The 15,605-nt window shown below is 35.7% G+C and overlaps 2 protein-coding genes and 3 long non-coding RNA genes across 5 annotated transcripts; all 5 read left to right on the forward strand.

The window, feature by feature from the left end:
• The first annotated feature begins 592 nt into the window (after positions 1-592).
• On the forward strand, positions 593-3,294 carry LOC140787627 (uncharacterized). The gene is made up of 5 exons (XM_073136648.1): positions 593-674; positions 753-968; positions 1,422-1,616; positions 1,774-1,953; positions 2,195-3,294. The coding sequence occupies exons 1-5, from the start codon at positions 671-673 to the stop codon at positions 2,356-2,358; spliced, it is 759 nt and encodes a 252-aa protein (XP_072992749.1). The 5' UTR covers positions 593-670; the 3' UTR covers positions 2,359-3,294.
• A 1,541-nt stretch (positions 3,295-4,835) lies between these two features.
• On the forward strand, positions 4,836-5,394 carry LOC140787316 (uncharacterized). Its single transcript, XR_012108820.1, has 3 exons — positions 4,836-4,889; positions 4,968-5,182; positions 5,260-5,394. It is a non-coding gene; the product is annotated as an uncharacterized lncRNA (long non-coding RNA).
• A 214-nt stretch (positions 5,395-5,608) lies between these two features.
• LOC140786898 (uncharacterized) lies at positions 5,609-6,895 on the forward strand. Its single transcript, XM_073135606.1, has 2 exons — positions 5,609-5,791; positions 5,885-6,895. The coding sequence occupies exon 2, from the start codon at positions 5,893-5,895 to the stop codon at positions 6,715-6,717; it is 825 nt and encodes a 274-aa protein (XP_072991707.1). The 5' UTR covers positions 5,609-5,791; positions 5,885-5,892; the 3' UTR covers positions 6,718-6,895.
• A 1,500-nt stretch (positions 6,896-8,395) lies between these two features.
• LOC140787026 (uncharacterized) lies at positions 8,396-9,199 on the forward strand. Its single transcript, XR_012108735.1, has 4 exons — positions 8,396-8,472; positions 8,559-8,743; positions 8,905-9,018; positions 9,119-9,199. It is a non-coding gene; the product is annotated as an uncharacterized lncRNA (long non-coding RNA).
• A 4,235-nt stretch (positions 9,200-13,434) lies between these two features.
• On the forward strand, positions 13,435-14,312 carry LOC140787349 (uncharacterized). The gene is made up of 3 exons (XR_012108830.1): positions 13,435-13,483; positions 13,561-13,776; positions 14,231-14,312. It is a non-coding gene; the product is annotated as an uncharacterized lncRNA (long non-coding RNA).
• The last annotated feature ends 1,293 nt before the right edge of the window (positions 14,313-15,605 follow it).

The raw sequence follows: 15,605 nt of genomic DNA on the forward strand, positions 1-15,605 counted from the left end.
CAGAAGAACAAAATTAGGCATTATCTCTTCAACTTCTTCAACTTCTCCAAATGTTGATGATCCTTATCTTAAACCTAATGCAATAAGAGTAACTTAAGTCATAGTATGATGTATTTAAGTCATTATTATTTCTAGAGTGCTTGACATGCTTTTTTCACACATAGTTTGCTTGGCCAGCTATATATTATCTTCGACATGTTTTTGACTGCATGTCTGCGAGTCGGATTGTTTTCTTGCAGAGCAGGAGTTCCTCATCATTAAACCTCAGAATATCATGGAGGAGGATATGAAGCAGGTATATGTTATAGTTCTTGAGGTCATATTCCTCTCTTTCTTTTGTAGGCATATGCACGAGTTTATATATTTATTTGTTGTCAAGCAAAACACATGATTCCTTTTTCTTTTTGTTGAGAATAATCATTCTGTACTTTTGCTTGTTTGATGAGAATGCAGGATGTCAGTTTTTGATCCTTTTCTTGGATTTGATTGAATACTAGTAAATAGTAATTATTCTTGCCTTTAGTTCAAGAGAAATGTTCTAGAACAACATCAAGTGATAGATTTAGAATTTCTGTTCTTAAAGCTATGTAGTATTCCTCATGATTTGGCTCCTTAAATGCAGTCACCAAGCTCACACTGAAAAGTAATTCTGTGTGGAGAGATAGCCTTCATGGGTACATATTTCAACCTACAAATATTTTAAATTAATTTAATGGTAAGAATGCTCAGTTAGTCCTCTGATATATGTGCAGAACAAGTAAAGGAGATGAAGCTAAGTGCCTCATCAAATAGCAATTCCATAGATGAACTATCTCCTATGGTTGCTAATTCAAGCGTCAAAGAGCAAAGCACAAATCTCCTCTCTCACGCCACTTCTCCAATGATCTCTACAGACATCCCAAGTCCTAGATCAGAAGAGGAAATTGTTGAGGCCCTCAAGGATAGTAGCACCTTGGTGCCTAACAGAGGTAGATGTTTATATATCTAAACAGTTAAAAACTTGTTTGTAGTCTAACCTTCCCTATTTTCTCTTCTTTCATAAATCCAACAAGAGAAGTGGAGTAAATAACTTTTGTTGAGGATTGCTGGATTAATGAGAGAAAGTTGGAAAACTAAGTTAATGAGAACATTCAAACCGTCTTCTGCTGTTGAAGCTATAGAGAAACACACCCAAGAATCAGCCTATATTGCTTTAATGTTCTCGTACTCCAAACACTATTAGCCTAGTCACAACTGCTAAATGATCCACCTTTTTCATTCATAGTACAACCATTAATAATGAAACAAGTGATCTTCCTACTTACAATAAGAATGAAACAACAATCTTCATGTATTGATCATATATTGGTTTGTTCTTGCTCGGCTCTAGCTTCGGAAATTAAAAATAAGGAGGTAATGTAAATATGTTCTTGTTACAACAGAATCTCTATGTGCAAATCCTGTGGAACTACAAGTTAATGAATCTTCAATTATTAGCAAAATTACACCTGAAGCTCCAACATCAGAGGTTTGCAGCACACATAGAAATCAGGAAGATGCAACAACTGCAAATGATAATACTAAAAGCGAAGCAACAAGAAGACACACTGAAGAATTGACTCCTGTTACTTCAAGTGGTACCGATTCTTCTCATTTGAAGTTATTTTTCAGAAATATTAGTCATACTACTTACTGTTCCATCTCTTATCCATCGTGTCAAAGTCCTAGAGGTAAAAAATGTGATCTTGATTAATATTTAAACAATACATGATTACTATTGCATTATTCTTACAGAAGTTCAGCAGGACATCATTGCGGAAGCAGTTACTCCATCAGTGTCTAGAACACGAAAAGAAGCTATTGGATCCGATGTAACAGAGGAACTTGAAGAGCAAGATGCATCAGTTACAGAAGACTCTTGTGATGAAGCCACTGAAAGGGACTCCAAAGAACTGTCGTATAGTACTATAAATGGTAATATTCTCCCAGTTTGAAGATAATATTTAGATAATTAAGCTAAATTACAGAATGATCTCTCACTATTCACTCTCTCAACTCATGAAAGATACAAAGATTGTAATTTTGCAAGGACAAGCGACATAGCTAACCCGCCCATTTGTATCATCTCTACAGAATTAAAGCATATAGTTATTGGCATGGCTAACTGAATTCATAGTTAAAACATTAGATAATGCTTGATGCATTCCTCTTGCAGGAGCAACAATGCAGACAATCGCTGCACCGATAGGAGCTTCATCATTTGATATATCAAATATGGAAAATCCAACTCCTCCAGAGAAGATCATCTTGACGTACAAGATTAACATTTCAGCTCCGAAACCGAGAAAAGAAAAATCACACGTAAGTGGAACTACATAAAAGTGATCATAAGTGATATTAAAGATGTCTTGAAAGAGAAACAAACTTCGTAGAGATAGCAGAAATAATAGAAGACAGCTTAGAAGAATTACAGCAATTTGGGCAAGACATTGATGCTTCAATGGAGGAATTAGTGTCCGTGCTAAAGAAACTTGTAGCAGAAATTAAGCATCAAAGCTCTTTGGATAAGCGAGATAGTTAAAAGTGAAATATCATCAAGATTGTCTACTGAGCTAACGGCCCTTACCGATTCCAATGCACAATATGAACAGATCGCTTATAATTGGAAGAACACTCTGGACATGCAAGAGAATATACTGGAGAAGGTTATAAAGAGACGTGGGGGTTATGACACAAAGATTTTAGAGCAGCAAAACAAGATTGCCAAGATTAAAGAAGAACTAGCCACTGCAGAGAGGGAATTAGAAAGTATGGAGAAAAGGAGGAAAGATCTCGTGGAAGAGGAGGAGGAATGCAAGGAAGAAAGAAAATCAACAATCTTGGAGTTGGATAATACAGAAGAGAAACTCAATGCTATTACTGAAAAGATCAGTCAAATCAATGACTACTTGGTTCACTTAGATGAAACCATTGACCGACAGTTTGAGCTACAAGAGAAGGAGATGCTAGATATGGTGAAACAATTGTTGGAGTTGGAAATATCTTAACTTGATTCCTTCCTGGAATTTATTATAGAGAATGACTTCATTCTTAGAATAAAGAACTCTTTTCAAACCTTAAACCTAAACAATCCTTTGTATTTACAAACTTTGTCAGATAAAAGATGTTTCCTTTAAGTATGATGATGTATATTACATGTGTTCAGTTCCAACAGTCTGTCCCTCTCCTGTTTCAACATAAAATCTTGGGGGTTTAGTGAATAAAATCCTGGAATAATACATGTGAGCCAAGTGAAAAAATCTCACTTTCTGTTTATATGGACTCTGGGTTTTGTTTCATGTCTTGCTAAACTGTCACCTCATATTGGATAATGAGCTTATCCCAACAATAAGCGAACCTCAAAGAGTAGTGTTTCAAAAAATTGCTGCAATCAATCACTAGAAAGTGCAGGTTATGTATGTATAGGTGAAGTGACAAAAGCCTTGAAATGATGTACTTTAGAACAGCAACTTGATGGAGATTCTTGGAAGCGTAGAACTAGGAACAAAAAAATGATGCAAGCAATCATCAGAAAGTGCACATGGAAGTTCCAGATTTTTTTATAGAAATTTAATATGATTGGGGTATAATGAACTAAGTACTCTTGGGATTGTTAGTTTCTGCTCAGTTTAAGCTTTCGTTATGTAAACATTCTCACCTGAAGGACAAATTCTTAGGCTGCATATTGAGAAGATTGTTAAGTTTGTGAGATGAGGTTTAACTGCTGAACCAGGTCTTTTGTCAGGGTCAATTTCAACTTGAAAGCCTTGAACTTTTTATAGTGTTTCATCTCTGTTGCATATGATTAGGTTGAATGTCTATATCTGTATAAGGTAATGGCTGGAATCAGCAAATGTTACTTGAGCCTGATAATTAGCTATTTAGTTCTATATTCTTCTAAGAGGAGATATGATCAGTGAATGTGTCATGTAATGTACTTTTAATTTGTTTCCTGAAATATAACGTTCAGATGCTTGATATCATCGTCTCATGTGAGCATATCCTAGCCATCCAAGTAGTGGGCACCCGATGATTCATGATAATATATTTCACTTGAAACAAAGCAGAATTCGAGCTGCCTTCTCCTTTTTTCATTAAAACCATCTCAGGGCTGTGGACTGAATAAGCAATGAGGTCTTTTATGACAAGAATATCAATATCCTCTTTGTTAAAATCAAGAAAATTTGATAATTACATAGAAGAACAAAATGAGGCACTATCACTTATTCTCTTCGACTACTTCAAATGCTAATGATCCTTATCTTAAACCTTATGTAAAGATAAGAGTGACTTGAATCATAAAATAATGCATATCTAAGTCATTTATTCTATTCTAGAGTGCTTGACATGCTTTTTGCAAATGTAGTTTGCTTAGCCAGCCATACATCATCTTCGAAGTTTGCGAGTTGGATTGTTTTCTTGCAGAGCAAGAGTTCCTCATCCTTAAACCTCAGAATGTGATGGACGAGGATATGAAGCAGGTATATGTTATTCTTGAGGTCATATTCCTCTCTTTCTTTTGTGGGTGGATGCATGTGTGTATATGATTATTTGTTGTCAAGCAAAAAAGCATGATTCCTTTTTCTCTTTATTGAGAATAACCATTCTGTACTTTTGCTTGTATGATGAGAATGCAGGATGTCAGTTTTTGATCCTTTTCTTGGATTTGTTTGAATGCTAGTAAATAATAATGATTCTTGCCTTTAGTTCAAGAGAAATGTTTTAGAATAACATGAAGGTGATAGATTTAGAATTTCTCTTCTTAAAGCTATTTAGACTGTTCTTATATTCCTCATGGTGATATTGGCTCCTTAAATGCAGTTATCAAGCTTATACTGAGAGATAATTCTGTGTTGAGGGATAGCCTTAGGGTACATATTTCAACCTACAAATATTTTAAATCAATTTAATGGTAAGAATGCTCAGTTAGTTCTCTTTTATATGTGCAGATCAAGTAAAGGAGATGAAGCTAAGTGCCCCATCAGATAGCAATTCCATAGAGGAACTATCTCCTAAGGTTGCTAATTCAAGTGCCAAAGAGCAAAGCACAGATGACCTCTCTCAAGCCACTCCTTCAATGAACTCTACATATATCCCAAGCCCCAGGTCGAAGAGGATATCGTTGAGGCCCTCAAGGGGAGTAACATCTTGGTTCCTAAAAGAGGTAGATGTTCATATCTCTACTCAAAGTTAAAAACTTGTTTGAAGCTTAACCTTTTCTAATTTTCTCTTCTTTCTAAGTCCAACAAGAGAGGTGGAATAAAGAACTTTTCTTGAGGATTCCTAGACTTGCGAGAGTTATTTCGAAAACCAAGTTAATGAGACTATTTAAACGATCTTCTGCTCGTTGAAGGTGCAAAGAAACACACCCAAGAATCAGCCTCTCTTTTGCTTCAAGTGGTAATTCTTCTCTTGGTCCAAGCTCTATTAGCCATGTCAGTACTGCTGAATGATCCACTTTTTTTATTCATACAAGCACTGACAATGCAACAAGTGATCTTTTTCACAAGAAAAATAATACAAGTGATCTTCAGTATCTGACCATATATAGGTCAGTATGTGCTTCGGAATTTAAAAACATGGTAATGTCAGTATGTTCTTGTTACAGAAGAAGATGAATCTTCAACGGTAAGCGGAACTCCACCAGAAGCTCTGGCATCAGAGGTTTGTAGCACAGATAGAGATCAGGAAAACACAACAATTGCAGATGAGGGAACTGAAAGCGAAGCTACAAGAAGACACACTGAAGAATTGATCTATGTTGCCTCAATCGGTAACCATTCTTATCATTTGAAGTTATCGTTAGGCATATCATCTGAATTCATAGTTAAGGCATTAAGGTAATGCTGATACATTCCTCTTGTAGAAGCAGCAATGCAGATAATCGTTGCAGAGATGGAAAGTCCATCATTAGATATATCAAATATGCAAAATCCAACTCCTCCAAAGAAGATCATTTTGACTTGCAAGATGAAACTTTCACCTTCAGAAACTGAGAAAAGAAGACTCAGACGTAAGTGGAACTATATTAAAGTGATCATAAGTGATGTTCAAGAAGCCTTGAGAGAGAAACCTACTTCCATAGAGACAACAGAAATAATAGAAGATAGCTTAGAAGAATTACAACAACTTGGGCAAGACATTGAAGCTTCAGTAGAGGAAATCGTGCCCATCCTAAAGAAACTTGCAGCAGAAATTAAGCTGCAAAACTCTTTGGATAAACAGATACTAAAAAGAGCAATATCATCACAATTGTCTACTGAGCTGACATGTCTTTATGATTCCTATGCACAATATGCACAGACTGCTCCGCAATGGAAGAACACCCTGGACATGAAGGAGAATATGCAAGATAATATATTGAAGCAACGTGAGTGTTACGAGAAAAAGATTTCAGATCAGCAAAACAAGATTGCGAAGATTAGAGAAGAATTAACCACTGCTGAAGAGGAGTTAGAAAGTATGGAGAAAAGGAGGAATGATCTCCTAGAAGAGGAGGAGGAATGCAAAGAAGAAACAACAACAACAATGTTGGAGTTGAAAAGTGCAGAAGAAAACCTTAATGTAATTAATGAGAAGGTCAGTCAAATCAAAGACTACTTGAATCAGTTAGATGAAATCATTGATCGAGAGTTTGAGCTACGAAAGAAGGAGATGCTAGATTTGGTGGAACAATTGTTGGAGTTGGAAATATCTTAACTTGATTCCTTCCTGGAATTTATCACAGAGAATAACTTCAATCTTATAATAAAGAAATATTTTCAAGCGTTCAACATAAACAATCCTTTGTATTTACAAACTTCGTCAAATAAACGTTGTTTCCTTCAAATATGATGATGGATATTACATGTGTTTACTTTATTTGAGCATTTTCAAAGTGTTCTTTCCAATCTATTATGCCAATTGTTCTCACCTTTGTCAACCTTTTCTCGAATAAAGTGATAGTTAAATTCAATATGTTTTGTTGTCGCATGAAAAACCGGGTTAGACGACAGTATCATGCAACTTTGATTATGGCAATAAAATTTATTATGTTCGGGAGTGCTTGACATGCTTTTGTTCATCTTAAGCTCCACGGTTTGATAACACAGTGTGCATTTAACTCAAGCAATGTGATGTGTGGCGAGTTGGATCGTTTTCTTGGAAGGAGTTCTTCGTCCTTAATCCTCAGAATGTGATTGAGGGGGGTAAGAAGCTAATCGTAATCTATATGTTGCAGTTCTTGTGGTCATTTTGAAAATTTTATACTAAACCTAAACTAGAGGCAGGACCTTCCGCCAATAATCAAAAGTATATAAATAATTTTAACTAAAAAGTAATATAATCACTCAAAATTTTTACGTGAAAAACCCTTTAAAATCAATAGTAAAAACGGCAAATTCTCTTCATGGATCAAAATTATTGCACTATAATCGTAGGTATAAAATATACTTACTATTCATCTCATCACTTGACACTCACGACTAATAATTAAAATTTGTTCTTGCTCGTTAAATCTCACGATAAGCTACTCCTCGTATAACAGTCACCAATTCTGATAAAACTCAGAGAGTTAAAAAATCACACGGCTTAGTACTCCAACCATATGCTGATGTAGATGGATAGATGCAGAACATCTAAGATCTTCTTCAAGTTAGAGCCTTGGCGATGAAGTAAACCTTGGACAATAATAAATTCTTCCATTATCTGTTTTGACTCATAGACTCTCTAATGGAAACCTCATTAAAATGGACTAGAAAATTCTAAAATCCCTCTCAAATCTTATAAATGCAACCTCAAAAGTTGCTAGAATTGCTCCGTGCACTTGAACACTTCTGGAAAAATATGCTCTCGTGCTAATTCATTCTACAATCATTAGAACATCGAAAATAGTATTATTCGTCCGTTTGAACACACAATTCTGATCATTAATACTGTTCATCCAGCACTATGAGTCCGCGCTATTTATCCCTTTATAAATTCCCTAACTTCTTATATCACGCTCATACATAATAATCTAAATACATCAAATGTAATTTTTTTTTTTTTTGGTATGCGAATTGCCAATACAAAAATCTAATAATATTCCTCCCTTTCTTTTGTAGGCATATGCATGTGCGCACTTAGTTATTTGTCATCAAGCAAGAACGCATGATTCCTTTTCTTTTTGTTTGAGAATGCATGTTGTTCCAAAGCATTAGATCTGTTTGCTTGTATTATGAGAATGAAGTATGTCAGTTTTGGATCCTTTTCTTGGTGGATTTGTTAGAATGCTAGTAATGATTCTTTCCTTTGGTTCATGATAAATGCTTTGGAACAACATGAGAACGTGATAGATTAGGAATTTCTCTTCTTAAAGCTATTCAAACAGTTATTAGTATTTCTCACGCTGATGGTACTTGCCTCCTTAAATGCATGCAGTCACCAGCCAACACTGAAAGATATTGCTGCGTGAAGAGATACAGACTTTCATAGGTACATTCTTCAACCTACAAAAGATTTCAAAACCAATTCATGAATGGTAAGAATGCTCACTAATTAGTCCTCCGATGTATGTGCAGATCCAGTAAAAATTAGGAGATGAAGCTAAGTGCCCCATTGAATTGTAATTCCTTAGAGAAACAATCTCCTCAAGATCAAAGCACAAATGTCCTCTCTCAAGCCAGTCCTCCATCAATCTCTACAGAAAGCAAAGCTACAGGAAGACACACCACTGAAGAATTGATATCATCACTCACTTCAACTGGTAATCATTCTTATCATTTCAGAAACGTCAGTAACATAGGCATACTATCTACTTCCTGATCCATCTCTTACTCATGGTTGACAAGTCCTGGATATAGAAACCGCAATCTCGATTAAGATTTCGACAATAAGCTAATACTGTTGCATTAATTCTTCTTGCAGAAATTCTTCAGGATATCATTGTGGAAGGAGATACTCCACCAACTGCAGAAGAGACTCGTCAGAATAAAGTCACCAAAAGGCACTCCAGAGAGCTGCACTATGCTACTATAAGTGGTAATATTCTCTCAATTTGGAGCTAATTAATTTCTAGATGACCTCTCATTATTCACAGTTAAAACACTGGATAATATATGCTGATATATTCTTCGTGCAGGTGCACCAATGCAGACAATCGCTGCAGTGAAAGGAGTAGATAAGACTTGGTATATAAGCATACTTCCACTGGGAGCTCCACATATTAAACATCCCAACTCCAACTCCTCCAAAGAAGATCACTTTAACTTGCGAGATCAACAGTTCAGCTTCAGAAATTGAGAAAAGAAAATTCACACGTAAGTGGAACTACATTAAAGTGGTCATAAGCGATCTCAAAGAAGCCTTAAGAACGAAACCAACTTCATTAGACACAGGAAAAGTAATAGAAGACAGTCTTGAAGAATTACAGCAATTTGGGCAAGACATTGAAATTTCAATGGAGGAGTTAGTGCGCGTGCTAAATAAACTCGCAGCAGAAATTAAGCATCATAGCTCGCTGGATAAAGAGATAGTAAAAAGAGAAATATCATCAAAATTGCATGTTGAGCTCACGTATCTTACCAATTCCTATTCACAATATTCAGAGAATGCTAAGAAATTGAAGAACACTCTGGTCATACAAGAGAATATACTAGAGAGAGTCGTAAAGAGACAAGAGGGCTATGACACAAATATTCTAGAACAGCGAAACAAGATTGCCAAGATTAAAGAAGAATTAGCCACTGCAGAAGAGGAGTTAGAAAATATGGAGAAAAAGAGGAGCGATCTCTTGGCAGAGGAGGAGGAGTGCAAAGAAGAAACAAAATCAACAATCTCGAAGTTGAAGAGTGCTGAAGAGAACATCAATGCTATTAACGAGAAGATCAATCGAATGAACGACTGCTTGGCTCACTTAGATGAAGCCATTGACCGAGAGTTTGAGCTACGCAAGAAGGAGATGCTAGATTTGGTGGACCGATTGTTGGAGCTGGAAATATCTTAACTTGGTTCCTTCCAGGAATAACTTTATTACAGAGAATAACTTCATTTCTCATAATGAAGAACCCTTTTTCAAGCCTTTCAACATAAAACAATCCTTTGTATTTACAAACTTGGTCAAATAAATCAAAGATGTTTCCTTCAAGTATGATGATGGATATATTATAAGTGTTTTACTTTATGCCATAAGCCCAGTTCTCTCTTTGTCTTCGAGCTTTCATTCCTCCGTCAACCCCACCAATAGATAGAGAGAGACAAATGGGAATAACCGAATCACGTTGGCTGCTTCAAAGTCAACGTGATGCTAGCTCCTTGCACGTAGTTTGCTTGCCTGCTTTTGGGCTGCACGTTGGCTTCCTATCTCCCACTATAGCATTTATCGACAGCTCCAATTACCCACAAAAACATATAACGCGAGAGCATGATTAGCGATGTGCGGCGAGTTGGATCGTTTTCCTTAAATCTCAGAATGTGATGGGGGAGAATATGAAGCAGTGTATCTGTTGCAGTTCTTGCAGGTTATATTCCTATTGTGTGCGTTTACTTATTTGTCATCAAGCAAATAAACGCATTCCTTTTCTTTCTTTCTTTTTTCTTTTTATTAAGAATAACCATTGTGTTTGTTTTTGTCCCTCTTGGTGAATTTGTTAGATTGCTAGTAATGATTCTTTCCTTCGGTCCAAGAGAAATGTTTCCCGACAACATGAAGATGATAGATTAAAAAAATTTCTCTTCTTAAATCTGTTCAAATTGTTCTATTATTCTTCTTTTTCTCTCGCACTTATGGTGGCTCCTTCGATGCAGGCATCAAGATAACACTGAAAGATTATGCTGATTGTGTAGAGATAACCATTCATGGGTACATATTTCAACCTACAAAAATTTCAAAGCAATTTAATAGTGAAAACGCTCATGTAGTCACATATATTTGCAGATCAAGTAAAGCAAATGAAGCCAAGTGTCCCATCAAATAGCAATTCCATAGAGAAACTATCTCCTCTCGTGGTTAATTTAAGAGCCAAAGATCAAAGCACAAATGTCCTCTCTCAATCCACTCCAACAATCTCCACAGACATCCCAAGTCCTAGGTCAGAAGAGGAAATCCTTGAGGCCCTCAAGGAGAGTAGTATTTTGGCTCCCAAAAGAGGTAGCTGCTGTTCAACATAGAATCTTGGGGGTGTAATGAACGGAATCTAGGAATAATACATGTGAGCCAAGTGAAAAAACTCACTTTCTGTTTATATCGACTCTGGGTTTGTTTCATGTCTTGCTAAACTGTTACCTCGTATTGGATAATGAGCTTATCCCAACAATAAGCAAACCTCAAAGAGTTGTGTTTCAAAAAAATTGCTGCAATCAATCACTAGAAAGTACAGGTTATGTATAGGTGAAGTGACAAAAGCCTTGAAATGATGTACTCTAGTCTTAGAACAGCAACTTGATGGAGATCCTTGGAAGTGTAGAATGAGGAACAAAAAAATGATGCAGGCAATCATTAGAAAGTGCACATGGAAGTTTCCATGACCAAATTTTTTTAAAGAAATTTAATATGATTTGGGGATAATGAACTAAGAACTTTTGAACTATTTCTTCTTTTTCTTTTTAACGTACACATGGACTCCTAAACTATGGAAAACCTCTCACCCTCCTGATCTTTACGGAAAACGTTTCATTTTACTAAACTTTATTGTTGAAACAATAAGAAATCCAAACCTAGAATGGGTTTGGAGAGGAGAAAAAAAAAAGAGAATTTTGGTGGAATGTTTCATCCATTTGAAAGAGAGGGCTCAGCCCTATTTACACAGGTTCACAATAAAATAAGATAAATTTAAATGATAGACATTCTAATAACTCTAATAATTGCCTTACTTTTATCTAAAATAAAGATAAAATGTCTCACAATCGTATTATTGTTTTTTAAACGGAAAACCTAACACATAAATAATGGAAGAGTCAGTACAGCAGTTTGGTGATGATGAATTTGGGCATTTATAGAAACCTTTCTTTTAGTCATTTACCACATTTAAATGAGTTTTTCTTTTTCAAGTTCATTCTGACTTTACTTTGTTTTCTCATACTCATATGCAAAGGATTTTAAAGGTACAGTATCAGGATTTGTTGCGAAGAACAATTCTTATCTTCCATGTTCATTTTAGCGATATTCAGCACTAGTGCCAATCTTATAGCTATATCACAGAAATGTATCTTAATTACTAATGTTTATTCTTCGGTATTACTAGGAGGAGGAGAAGCTAAGGGAGGCACTGACATTCGTTTTGCTTTTCAATAAACTTGAGATTGTTAGGTTCAGTTCAGTTTAAGCTTTCTTTGTGTAAACATTCTCACTGAAGGACAAATTCTTCGGCTGCATATTGAGCTAAGTTTGTGAGATGAGGTTTAACCGCTGAACCGGGTCTTTTGTCGGGGTCTTATTCAATTTGAAAGCCTTGAACTTTTTACGTTGTTTCGTCTGTGTAGCATATGATAAGGTTGAATGTTTACGGTGACTTAAGATAATGGCTGGAATCGCAGATGTTACCCGAGCTTAATAATTAGTTCTATATTCTTCTAAGAGGAGATATGATCAATCTTACCCTAATTCAGATGCTTCAGATGCTCGTGTCATGTGAGCATATCCTAGCCATTGAAGTCGTGGGCACCCAAAGATTCATGATAATATATGGTACTTGAAACAAAGCGAGCTCGAGCTATCTCCTCATTTTTTTCATTAAAAAGTAGCTCAGGTCTGGGGATTAAATAAGCAATGAATCTTTTATGATAAGAATATCTAACCTCTTTGTTAAAATCAAGAAAATTTGATAACTACACAGAAGAACAAAATTAGGCATTATCTCTTCAACTTCTTCAACTTCTCCAAATGTTGATGATCCTTATCTTAAACCTAATGCAATAAGAGTAACTTAAGTCATAGTATGATGTATTTAAGTCATTATTATTTCTAGAGTGCTTGACATGCTTTTTTTCACACATAGTTTGCTTGGCCAGCTATATATTATCTTCGACATGTTTTTGACTTGCATGTCTCGCGAGTCGGATTGTTTTCTTGCGGAGCAGGAGTTCCTCATCATTAAACCTCAGAATATCATGGAGGAGGATATGAAGCAGGTATATGTTATAGTTCTTGAGGTCATATTCCTCTCTTTCTTTTGTAGGCATATGCACGAGTTTATATATTTATTTGTTGTCAAGCAAAACACATGATTCCTTTTTCTTTTTGTTGAAAATAATCATTCTGTACTTTTGCTTGTTTGATGAGAATGCAGGATGTCAGTTTTTGATCCTTTTCTTGGATTTGATTGAATACTAGTAAATAGTAATTATTCTTGCCTTTAGTTCAAGAGAAATGTTCTAGAACAACATCAAGTGATAGATTTAGAATTTCTGTTCTTAAAGCTATGTAGTATTCCTCATGATTTGGCTCCTTAAATGCAGTCACCAAGCTCACACTGAAAAGTAATTCTGTGTGGAGAGATAGCCTTCATGGGTACATATTTCAACCTACAAATATTTTAAATTAATTTAATGGTAAGAATGCTCAGTTAGTCCTCGATATATGTGCAGAACAAGTAAAGGAGATGAAGCTAAGTGCCTCATCAAATAGCAATTCCATAGATGAACTATCTCCTATGGTTGCTAATTCAAGCGTCAAAGAGCAAAGCACAAATCTCCTCTCTCACGCCACTTCTCCAATGATCTCTACAGACATCCCAAGTCCTAGATCAGAAGAGGAAATTGTTGAGGCCCTCAAGGATAGTAGCACCTTGGTGCCTAACAGAGGTAGATGTTTATATATCTAAACAGTTAAAAACTTGTTTGTAGTCTAACCTTCCCTATTTTCTCTTCTTTCATAAATCCAACAAGAGAAGTGGAGTAAATAACTTTTGTTGAGGATTGCTGGATTAATGAGAGAAAGTTGGAAAACTAAGTTAATGAGAACATTCAAACCGTCTTCTCGCCGTTGAAGCTATAGAGAAACACACCCAAGAATCAGCCTATATTGCTTTAATGTTCTCGTACTCCAAACACTATTAGCCTAGTCACAACTGCTAAATGATCCACCTTTTTCATTCATAGTACAACCATTAATAATGAAACAAGTGATCTTCCTACTTACAATAAGAATGAAACAACAATCTTCATGTATTGATCATATATTGGTTTGTTCTTGCTCGGCTCTAGCTTCGGAAATTAAAAATAAGGAGGTAATGTAAATATGTTCTTGTTACAACAGAATCTCTATGTGCAAATCCTGTGGAACTACAAGTTAATGAATCTTCAATTATTAGCAAAATTACACCTGAAGCTCCAACATCGAGAGGTTTGCGGCACACATAGAAATCGGGAAGATGCAACAAGCGCAAATGATAATACTAAAAGCGAAGCAACAAGAAGACACTTTGAAGAATTGACTCTGTTACTTCAAGTGGTACCGATTCTTCTCATTTGAAGTTATTTTTCAGAAATATTAGTCATACTACTTCTTGTTCCATCTCTTATCCATCGTGTCAAAGTCCTAGAGGTAAAAAATGTGATCTTGATTAATATTTAAACAATACATGATTACTATTGCATTATTCTTACGAAGTTCAGCGAGGACATCATTGCGGAAGCGGTTACTCCATCGGTGTCTAGAACACGAAAAGAAGCTATTGGATCCGATGTAACAGAGGAACTTGAAGAGCAAGATGCATCGATTCTGAGAAGACTCTTGTGATGAAGCCACTTTGAAAGGGACTCCAAAGAAGCGTCGTATAGTACTATAAATGGTAATATTCTCCCAGTTTGAAGATAATATTTAGATAATTAAGCTAAATTACAGAATGATCTCTCACTATTCACTCTCTCAACTCATGAAAGATACAAAGATTGTAATTTTGCAAGGACAAGCGACATAGCTAACCCGCCCATTTGTATCATCTCTACAGAATTAAAGCATATAGTTATTGGCATGGCTAACTGAATTCATAGTTAAAACATTAGATAATGCTTGATGCATTCCTCTTGCAGAGCAACAATGCGGACAATCGCTGCACTTGATAGGAGCTTCATCATTTGATATATCAAATATGGAAAATCCAACTCCTCGAGAGAAGATCATCTTGACGTACAAGATTAACATTTCAGCTCCGAAACGAGAAAAGAAAAATCACACGTAAGTGGAACTACATAAAAGTGATCATAAGTGATATTAAAGATGTCTTGAAAGAGAAACAAACTTACGTAGAGATAGCAGAAATAATAGAAGACAGCTTAGAAGAATTACAGCAATTTGGGCAAGACATTGATGCTTCAATGGAGGAATTAGTGTCCGTGCTAAAGAAACTTGTAGCAGAAATTAAGCATCAAAGCTCTTTGGATAAGCGAGATAGTTAAAAGTGAAATATCATCAAGATTGTCTACTGAGCTAACGGCCCTTTCGATTCCAATGCACAATATGAACAGATTGCTTATAATTGGAAGAACACTCTGGACATGCAAGAGAATATCTTTGGAGAAGGTTATAAAGAGACGTGGGGGTTATGACACAAAGATTTTAGAGCAGCAAAACAAGATTGCCAAGATTAAAGAAGAACTAGCCACTTTGCGAGAGAGGGAATTAGAAAGTA

Source organism: Typha latifolia, chromosome 4 (assembly GCF_019914945.1).
Source record: "Typha latifolia isolate L0001 chromosome 4, TyphaL0001v2, whole genome shotgun sequence".
In the NCBI taxonomy this organism is placed as follows: Eukaryota; Viridiplantae; Streptophyta; class Magnoliopsida; order Poales; family Typhaceae; genus Typha; species Typha latifolia.

What these genes read in the sequence shown, in the direction of transcription:
- LOC140787627 (XM_073136648.1), top strand. An exon ending in CACCTTGGTGCCTAACAGAG is followed by an intron (nt 969 to 1,421) that starts GTAGATGTTTAT and finishes TTGTTACAACAG; the next exon opens with AATCTCTATGTGCAAATCCT. An exon ending in GACTCCTGTTACTTCAAGTG is followed by an intron (nt 1,617 to 1,773) that starts GTACCGATTCTT and finishes TTATTCTTACAG; the next exon opens with AAGTTCAGCAGGACATCATT.
- LOC140786898 (XM_073135606.1), top strand. Translation starts at nt 5,893, where the DNA reads ATGCAGATAATCGTTGCAGAGATGGAAAGTCCATCATTAGATATATCA.